The sequence below is a fragment of the Miscanthus floridulus genome, chromosome 4, assembly GCF_019320115.1.
Source record: "Miscanthus floridulus cultivar M001 chromosome 4, ASM1932011v1, whole genome shotgun sequence".
Classification (NCBI taxonomy): Eukaryota; Viridiplantae; Streptophyta; class Magnoliopsida; order Poales; family Poaceae; genus Miscanthus; species Miscanthus floridulus.
This window is the reverse complement of record NC_089583.1, coordinates 95,380,763-95,390,566: the sequence shown is the minus strand read 5'-3', so window position 1 is coordinate 95,390,566 and position 9,804 is coordinate 95,380,763. Positions and strand designations below refer to the sequence as shown.

Sequence of the window (9,804 nt, the reverse complement as noted above, 5' to 3'; positions counted from 1 at the left end):
TACTTTTCTCTGTCATTTCCAAACTGATGCCTATAGTCATCTGCTCTCCACTTGCAAACCAGTTCTAGGATCCTTCAGGTACATGAGTTGAGTTCCCACTTGTCGAAAGCATCCTCACGGAGCTTGGAACTCTCTGGGTTAGGACTCAGGAGTCACCGAAGTCAGAATGGACCCACAGCCTGTTCGTTTCGTCGTAAACGATCGTGGATTATTTACTACTGACTGGTTTGGTGTGAGAGAAAAATATTGTTCCAGCTTATAGTCCACGATCGTATACGAGCAAACGAACGGGCTGCCAATGTGCAAGGGAGTACTTGTCTCAGCTAGCTGGTAGCAGGTGGTAACCGTCAGCTCACCATGAGATCCCGGAAGAATTCAGTCCAAACCACGGCTAGACCCCACTCGAAACACGAGATTTTCTTCCCGTCCGGCATCCGCTCAAGACTGAGAACCGTTTCGTGTGATCCTTCCACGAAAGCCCCCTGCGGTTGGCAACACAGGCTGTCGCGAGAGCACCAGCCAACCTGCGGCGGACCGAGAGCACGATAGGATCCGCTCCCGTCCCCGAGCGACAGCCACGCCCACGTCCCCACCCACGCCGCCCCTGCAGAGACGCTGCTGGACTTGTCGCGTTCGGCCCGGAGAGCCGTCTCCATCCCACCCGACCGTCCACACCGCGTTGCCCCGCAACCGGACGCGACGAGCCAGCAGAAAAACCCCCACCCGCCCCCGCCCGGCCACGGTACAGAAGCGGACCGAGGACGCGCGCTCTCCTCCCTCCCGCACGGCCACGGCCACCCATCCCAGGTAGCTGCGCGCAACGCAAGTACGAGCCGCGGCCCGTGCCCACCTTTCCGCTGTCGCGCGCTCTCTTTCTCCCTCCCCCACTGCTCCCCCTTCCTCCCGACGTTCACACTGCCCTCTCCACGTCGCGCCTTACAAGAGGCGTCGCAGTCTCCGATTCCCCGAGAGGCGGCACGGCACAACCGCGGCGCGAGAAGCTGCTGTCATAGCTTGTGTCGGGGTGTGCGGGGGACATGAGCTGCCTGGGCTGGTTCAAGCGGCGGAGGTCCAGGAGCGGGGGATCGTCGTCGTCGTCGGGGAAGCGAGGGGCATCGGCGCCGGCGTCGGTGTCGGGCCCCGCGACCACGATGACGACGACCACCACCACGACGGCGTCGGCGGTGAGCACGAGCCGGTCGGACGACTCGGGCGCGGTGCGGCCGGTGAGCAAGTCGGCGGGGTCGGCCGGCTCGTCGCAGTTGTCGCAGCGGAGCATCTCGTCGCTGTACGAGGAGCGGGGCCACGGCCAGCTCCGGGTGTTCGACTACGAGGAGCTCCAGGGCGCCACCGCCGAGTTCAGCCGCGCGCAGAAGCTCGGCGAGGGCGGCTTCGGCAGCGTCTACAAGGGCTTCATCCGCGCCGCCGACGGCAAGGGGGACCGCGTCCCCGTGGCCGTCAAGAAGCTCAACCAGCGTGGCATGCAGGTCCGTCCGTACGTCTGCTCTGCTTGTCCTTGATACATCACTCCTCTTGTTGCCGTCTCTCTGGCCGTACCTCCGAGGGCGTTCACATGCCGTCGGTGATTCGGTTCTCCACAACAGTTTGCTATTCTCTGTTTTTGAAACGAAACTGCCTGCTATGTTTCCCGTGATAATCTGTGTAGCTAGAGAACAAAATTCAGAAGTGGATGCTACATTTACGGTATTGATGTCGGTAGCCTTTCAGTGTACCGTTTTTCGGAGGACTGGGAAGGATCAGAGAAATGGTTTGCGGGGAATTAGAATGGGACAGATCTCTACTACCGTGTTTTCCGAAAACGAAAGAGGGCAGAGGGGATTCATTTATGTTTTCCTTTATATATGCTGTTGAGTGAAACAGTAGCATAGCATTGAGAAAATGACAAAACACGTGGAATCTGCTCATAACAGGTTTAGCTTTTATGGAACTTGCAGATTTTTTTTTTCTTTCTGTTTTCAATCTGTTTATCTGCAACAGCAATGTGTAGTTTTGCCAGATTTATGGACTTTTGTGATCTGATGCTTGTTGATACAGTATGCATTGTTAGGATGCTTGGACTTCATTAGATATAGACAAGGGGCAATGAAGAATTTTCAAGGATCCAATGTAGTCATTGACTAGTACACTTATGTTGCTTTTGCAGTTGGGACCATGGGTACACGTGAAGACCAACTAACATTTTTTAGTACGAATGGATTCCGAGTGAAAGCATATATAGAGTTTATGAGCCCATCGATGGGGATTAGTAAATTTCATAATAATGCCAATCCTTTTCAGCTGACATTTGTAATTGTTCAGTTGCAAATAGTCAATTCCTGATTAGCTGGCTGCCTGCTGTATGCAATATTAACAGGCATCAAAAACACGTTAGGAGTTATATGCCTTTGTTCATAAAACAAGCTAAGCGGAGAGTAAGTACAGAAATAACTATTTGATTAACTGTAACCTTCCAACTATAGACAACAAAGTTTACTTTGACAAATCTGAATGTTGAATATTTGGAATCATACAGAAAAGAGCTGGCAGTAAGCATAAAAACCATGGATGACCGTTTACATGTTCAAGAGGAGAAATATGATGTCCAGAAAACGATGTGAACCAACCTTCTAGCTGTATTAAAAAAATCACTATTGAATTTGCTCAATCAAAGGAGACCACTGGATAGAATGGGGCTATTTGGTGGGCAACCTGTACGTTCATGATACTAATCTTAGTTGACCACTATTTACTAAGAGACCAAATCTTTGTATGCCAACTAGCAAAGAAAAGTCAGCTATCATTTTGTACAACACATTTTATCCATCGTTTATAATTGTGAATGATGGGCTCCTGATTTTGTGAATGATCACTGATAAAAAGTAAATATACCAGGTATGTATGGTATTGATTTGGGGACAGTAGCGAATTTGTTTTGTTGCTTTTTTTTCTCTGCGTATTGAGATGTTTTTCAGCAATACAAAGTGGATTCTTGGATTTATGCAGTATAGTGAATTTAAGTAACGATGCCATATTTTTTTATCAGGAAGCTGATTCCACCTGTGTTAGTTCCAATTGACGCTGCTGTCTGGACTGAATCAATCAAAGGATTGCCTTAGGAATATGATGCCTCGTGCTATATATATTACCTCCCTGTACTAATTGACATATCAGAATGTGAATTAGCTATAGTTGTCTGAGAAGAAATGCGCTCAAATACAATATTAGAAGTGGTTAATGCCATAGTCTACTTAGTGTTCTTAGACTATCAGGAAATCTTTGTTCCCTACCTGTTTACTTACTTCTTCATGAAATCTATATATGGTTATACCATCCTTCTATACATCATTCTTAAGTTTTCTAATAGTCTGCAGTTTCTTTTAATTTTATTGTGACAGGGACATAAGCAATGGTTGGCAGAAGTACAGTTTCTTGGTGTTCTGGAGCACCCAAATCTTGTAAAGCTACTTGGATATTGTGCTGTTGATAGCGAAAGAGGAGCACAAAGATTGCTGGTCTACGAGTTTATGCCCAATAAGAGCTTGGAAGACCACTTGTTCAGGCGAGCTAATCCTCCTCTATCGTGGAACAGAAGGCTTCAGGTTATCTTGGGAGCTGCAGAAGGATTGGCTTACCTGCATGAAGGGGTAGAAGTTCAGGTAATCAGGTGTTCTTCAAATCTGCACTATTGATTGTTTGCTTTCAATTTACCTCCAAAGGATAGCCTACCTTCCATGGTTTTTCAAATGGAAAAGGGTCCTAACTAGCAAAAGTCATCCTGACTAGCCCCCAAAGATTCCAGGAAGCCAACTTCTTTGACAATTCCAGAAAGCACAATCCAATGTTCTAAGGCTACGACATGCAGCCACCGTAGCCAATTTCTTTTCTAGCTGTGCTGTTTGTACTAAACATTTCAGCCTGCCTAGCACCAGTTCTCCAGCTGACTATTGTGCAGCATATGAGCCGTCAAGCAAGATCAAAATATCACATACTACTTGTGTTAAGACTATGTCATGCCATTGTTTCATAACGTGTGCTACAATACTGTTCTTATTTGTTTTCAAGTTTTTCATTCAGAAAAGGTAATCCTTATCTCAATACCTGAATTCTGCGTTTTGGTCAGGTGATCTACCGGGACTTCAAAACGTCCAACATTTTACTGGACAAGGATTTCAGAGCGAAGCTATCAGACTTCGGCCTAGCCAGGGAGGGGCCAACTGGAGCAAACACTCACGTCTCGACCGCGGTACGTTGCATCCATCAATTAGAATCAGGATCAGGCACTGAAGATAACGTACTAGTCCTAGTAGGTTGTTTGTTACTCGTAGTAGTTGGCAGCCGGTATTTACTGTTGCTGACCGGATACGTAGGCAATGCAGTGTACCTGCTCGATCTACGCGTAGCTGACGGACGAGCCTGGGCTTCCATTGTCAATGGTGCCTTTCACTTTTTTTCTATGCGTAATGCGTCACATGCACGGCACTGTCATGGGACTGAACAATTGCACTATGCGCCATGCTGACGCAGGGCTCGAAGATAGCTTGCCATGTTCGCTTGAGCATCAAACAGTCAATGTGGCGCTTGATTGCATAAGCATGATTCATGATTGCACGCCCCTGAAAGTTACTACCGCAGGGTTGTTTCGGTTTTGACAGCTCTGTCGCGTGATGTGGTGTTACAGGTCGTCGGGACGCAAGGTTACGCAGCACCGGAGTACATAGACTCGGGGCACCTGACGGCGAAGAGCGACGTGTGGAGCTTCGGCGTGGTGCTGTACGAGATCCTGACGGGGCGGCGGTCGCTGGACAGGAACAAGCCGGCGGCGGAGCAGAAGCTGCTGGAGTGGGTGGTCCAGTTCCCGCCGGACAGCCGCAACTTCCGGATGATCATGGACCCCAGGCTCCGCGGCGAGTACTCGGTGAAGGCCGCCCGGGAGATTGCCAAGCTGGCCGACAGCTGCCTGCTCAAGAACGCCAAGGAGCGGCCCACCATGAGCGAGGTGGTCGAGGTCCTCAGGCGGGCCGTGCAGGCGCACGCCGAGCCTGACAGCCGGACTCCCGGCGGCCCCGGCGCCAAGGGGAAGAAAGCCGACGCTGCCGCGCCGTCCAGGCGGTGATTGCTGCATGTCGTCGCCGGTGAAGGCGCTGTTGCCTTATTTCTGAATTCTGAGTCCATTGGTTAGTCTCAGGCCGGGTTTAGTTCAAAAAAAAAATTTTGATCCCATACTATCACATCGAATCTTGCGGCATATGCATGGAGTATTAAATATAGACGAAAAAAAACCAATTGTACAGTTTGGTTGGAAATCGCGAGACGAATATTTTAAGACTAATTAATCTATGATTAGCCATAAGTGCTACAGTAACTAACATACGTTAATGATGGATTCATTAGGCTTAATAAATTCGTCTCGCGGTTTCTAGGCGAGCTATGTAATTAGTTTTTTTTTATTAGTATCCAAAAACCTCTTCCGACATCCCTCAAACATCCGATGCGATATTAAAAAATTTTCATTTCGTGAACTAAACGCAGCCAGTCGTGAGTTGTGACAGCACAAAAGGAGTGTTACTCTTGAGGCCTTAGGCACCGTTCACTTCGCTAAAACAACAAGCCGAAACACTGTTCCGGCTGATTTATTGTGAGAGAAAAACACTATTCTGACTAAAAAAACAAACTAAAAAGTACGGATTATAAGAGAAACGACATATAAATTTTTGGACACATTACTTTACGACTTGTAAATAGAGAGGAGTTGGCGGATTGAACTTTGTTTAACTTTCGAAAGTGAGCATTTTGAAAAGAAAAAAAAAATTGTGCTGGCTCTACAAAAAGATCTGTTTTAGCATAATTGAGTGAAATCAGACACCAGAGCACAAAGTTTCAGAAAAGCAACTGGCAAGAACTTCGTCAAGCATAGAAACACATAATTTATAAAAATAACCCACAATTTTGACTGTATTGAATTTCAATGGGTTCTTGTTACTACCTTTTCTACTTACATAAATTTTCACAAATTGTTTGGCCTTTTGTGAGCACTCCATCTTGTGTTTAATTATTTGTGTGTATTGTGTCTATCTCGGTCGTTATTTTGTTTCACTGGCAAAAGTCAAAGATTCAGATTAAAGATGCATGAAAAAATCAAGTCAAAAGGCAAGATTGGCAGTGCTGAACCCGTCGCTCCCTCTGCTCCCAGACCTTTTTCCAATGCAAAGAAAGAGGCACTTAAAAAAAGCAAAACAAGACAGATTTGTATCGTGCCCTAAACTTTAGCTATTAGGGAATAGTTACTCCATGGCAAGGGAAACTGCGTGGAGCAATTGCCTTGAGGAAATCAGGAAGGAATTTGTAACTAACACGAAAGACATTGAGATAATTATGGTTGGCAGGTTGCATTGGGCATGCAATCGGGTAATTCGGTCTATTCAGTTTTTGGAAATTTGATTTCCAAAAATGTGGACCAAAATTATCAGAAAATTAATAAGGACGAATGCTAAAAGTTGGCTTAGATCCTGCTTGAATCCATTAGATGCTCATAATTCATTTTTTAGATTAAGTAGTTGCTAATAATTCATGACTAATAATAGCTAGCTAACTATTAGCTGGTTTTCCCAACTAATAAGATAGTTGTTGGATCGCATTCAACTAGCAATTAGTTAAACTATTAGTTATATCTATTTATATTAAAAACCTAATTATTAGTAGCTACTAGCTAGTTAATAGCTCTATCGATCAAACAAACTCTTAAACCTTGTTTGGATGCCATGTATTCACCTTAACCTAAGTGATTTGGCGTACAAACAGGCTCTTACTCTATTCGTTTACCCGCAAATCCGGGTGTGATGTGGTTTCATCTAGCCATTGCCCGCCGAGACTAGAGGGCGCATCATGCTCATGGGTGGATTGTCGCCGATAGTCGCCTTGTGGATGCATAGTCGAGGTCTCGGTCTCGTGGTTGCGGTTGCGGCCGCCATTGTCATGTGAGCCATGGAGCATGTTGGCACGTGGGCGTCGAGCACGCTATCGTGGGGGACTGAGGAGCACTGGAGCAGCCGTCAACCGAGCAGGGACAGGGCAACAGGCAGAGAGCCGAGTGGTGTGGCGACGCATGCGCAACCCAGGTGGCAAAAGGTGTGCGGTGGCGTGGGAAAGAATTCAACAGAAAGGAAATGTTGTTGTGGGCCTTTTAGTGGTGCAGGCTTAGGCCAAGATGTTGGGCCTTTCGGGTTTAGGCTGTGTTTAGTTTGCGAAATTTGGAAATTTGGTTATTGTAGCACTTTCGTTTTTATTTGGCAATTAGTGTTTAATCATGGACTAATTAGGCTCAAAACGTTCGTCTCGCGATTTTCAACCAAACTGTGCAATTAGTTTTTTTTTCGTCTACATTTAATACTCCATGCACGTATCGTAAGATTCGATATGATAGCTACTGTAGCACTTTTTGAAAAACTTTTTGAGAACTAAACGCTGCCTTACAAATCCATCGGGCTTTAGAAGTCTATAGAACCAAATCTTGGGCTCTTGCGTCGTCTATAGGGGTGGATGAATTGGGTCCGAAAGCCGATCCTAACTGAACCCGGGGACGGCCTATTTGGGTATCGAGGTTCGGGTTCGGCCCAAGAAACTATTTATTTTTGGTCGGCTCACCGGCTGTGCTGTGAGCCTGTGCCACCGCTACCAGGACGCGACCTGCTGCCACCTCTGATCCCTTTCAGCTCCCCTCCCCAAGCCTCAGTGTCAGTGGCGTCAGCACGAAGATGAACAGGAGCAGAGTGAGCCCACCTGCAGCGACGAGCGATGTGCGTGTATAGCACCTACGTACGCCAGTGCTTTAAAGTTTGCTATTGAAAATTCGTGGTGGGAGTTGAGCAGGAAACGGTGGCAGATGGCGAGTCTTGCGCATGTACTAGTAGCTACCATGTGCATCCTGCCAGGGACGGTGAATAAAGGGCCCTTTGTCACAACTCACAAGCCCTTAATGGAATGGCTTCATTCTTTACTGTTTTTGCTGCCATGGCCATCTTCTAGGAGTTACTTAGTTAGGCATCAGTAATATTGGCCGTTTACCTATTTTGCCTTGAGGCCTAAATTCCTCATTTGGGCCTTTTCTTGTATTTTCGGCTTTTCGATTGTACTTTGGCTCTTTTCTCTCCTCTATTAACATATTTGACTGGCAGCTGTCTTGCTAGCAAATTTAGAAAAAAAGGGTATTAGTAAGACTGAATGATATTTGTTTTTAGGTGAAAAGGGTAGTGTTTGGGTACCATGGTGGCAATGACTTGGTTACCATGGCCCTGTTCGGCTTACCCCAAAACCGGCTTGTTCTGTTTTTTTTTAGTCAGAACAACGTTTTTTTCTCACAACAATTCAGTTAGAACAGTGTTTTTCAATCAATTTTAGCCAAGTTTCATCAAGTCGAACGGGCCCATGTCGCTATCACAGACTAGGAAGCTGTCCAATAATTGACTCATGGATGAGAATTTGAAAAATGAAACCTCCACAAGATCCTAATTTACCAATGAAGTTTTTTTTTTTGTCACTGGCCTCGTTCGGCTTATCTTAAAAGCCGGCTTATTCGTTTTTTTTTTCAGCCGGAATAATATTTTTCTCTCACAATAATTAGCTTTGGCTTGTTTTTTCAGCCAATTTCAGCCAAGCGAACGGAGCCACCGTAGGGAAGCAAAATGCTGAAGGTTCAATAGTTGTATATTAGGGCCTGTTTGGAGCTATTGTGAGCTGTTTTTTTTTTTTGCCAAATACTCATTTCCAAAATAGTTTTATGGGTGAAGTTGTTTTCTCCTCCTCTCATAGAGACATGCGCCCTGTTCGCTTGAAGTTATTCAGAACTATTTTTCAGTTATGAAACAATGTTTTTCTCTCACAATATTTTAGCATAAGCATCAACATAAGTCAAATTTCAGCATAAGCGAACGAGCTGATGAGTTGAGATAAAACTGAAAATAGTAGCTTATCCCAGCTCTCTCCCTTATAAATCGTTGATGAAGCTATTTTGCCATATACTATTTCTAAAATAGCTTAGCTTCGTAAAAAAAAAACTGCTCGTGAAGTGCTAAACATGCCTTAGGACTGAATTATCGACTGATGGGGCTTCTACAGATACATTTAGCATGTGGGCGTCCGTGACTCCGTGAGCAACCGCTCAAGAGTCAAGATGCTAGCAGTACATCGGACTAGGAGCTGGCTAACAAACTACTATGGGTCTATGGCCGATGGTGTGAGCCTAGACTTTGTGTCTTGGTCTTCTACAGTTACTACTAAGCACAGGGTGATCTCACCAAGCTGGCTGCTGAGCAGGCTCTGGCTTCATCGTAATATGGATGTCACGTGCCAAATATGTTAGATTTAATGTGGATATGACCTATATTTTATTTAATAATTAAATTAAATAAATTTTAAATCATATTAGATGCTAGGTGCAATAAAATAGTGGACTGAACGAAGTTGATGGCTGAACCTATAACGGTCATAGTTATGACTACGGTTACCAGTAACTCTCATGATTATGGTTGTAATTACTAGTAACCCCCATGTTTATGGCAAATGTTCCTAGTAATTGATGGACGCTTCATGACGCTTCATGTCGTCTAGGTTCATCATCTATACTTCATCTTCTATCTTTGGTGCTTATAAAAAGGAGCGCTTGCCTTCAACTGCGCAGACAAGACACAACACAACATATCCAGCACCATTGTTCTTCTGTTGACTTGCTCCCTAGTTTTCCCATCGCAATCCTCTTAGCGCACAGAGAGTTCGGAGAGCAGGCCTCCGAAACCGTCGTTAGCATCTGCA

At 45.6% G+C, this 9,804-nt stretch overlaps 1 protein-coding gene across 1 annotated transcript; it reads left to right on the top strand.

The window, feature by feature from the left end:
* The first annotated feature begins 736 nt into the window (after positions 1 to 736).
* On the top strand, positions 737 to 5,218 carry LOC136550067 (probable serine/threonine-protein kinase PBL19). Its single transcript, XM_066541519.1, has 4 exons — positions 737 to 1,487; positions 3,396 to 3,656; positions 4,121 to 4,243; positions 4,679 to 5,218. Exons 1-4 carry the CDS (start codon positions 1,038 to 1,040, stop codon positions 5,111 to 5,113), a joined length of 1,269 nt encoding a protein of 422 aa, XP_066397616.1. The 5' UTR covers positions 737 to 1,037; the 3' UTR covers positions 5,114 to 5,218.
* Positions 5,219 to 9,804: the final 4,586 nt, after the last annotated feature.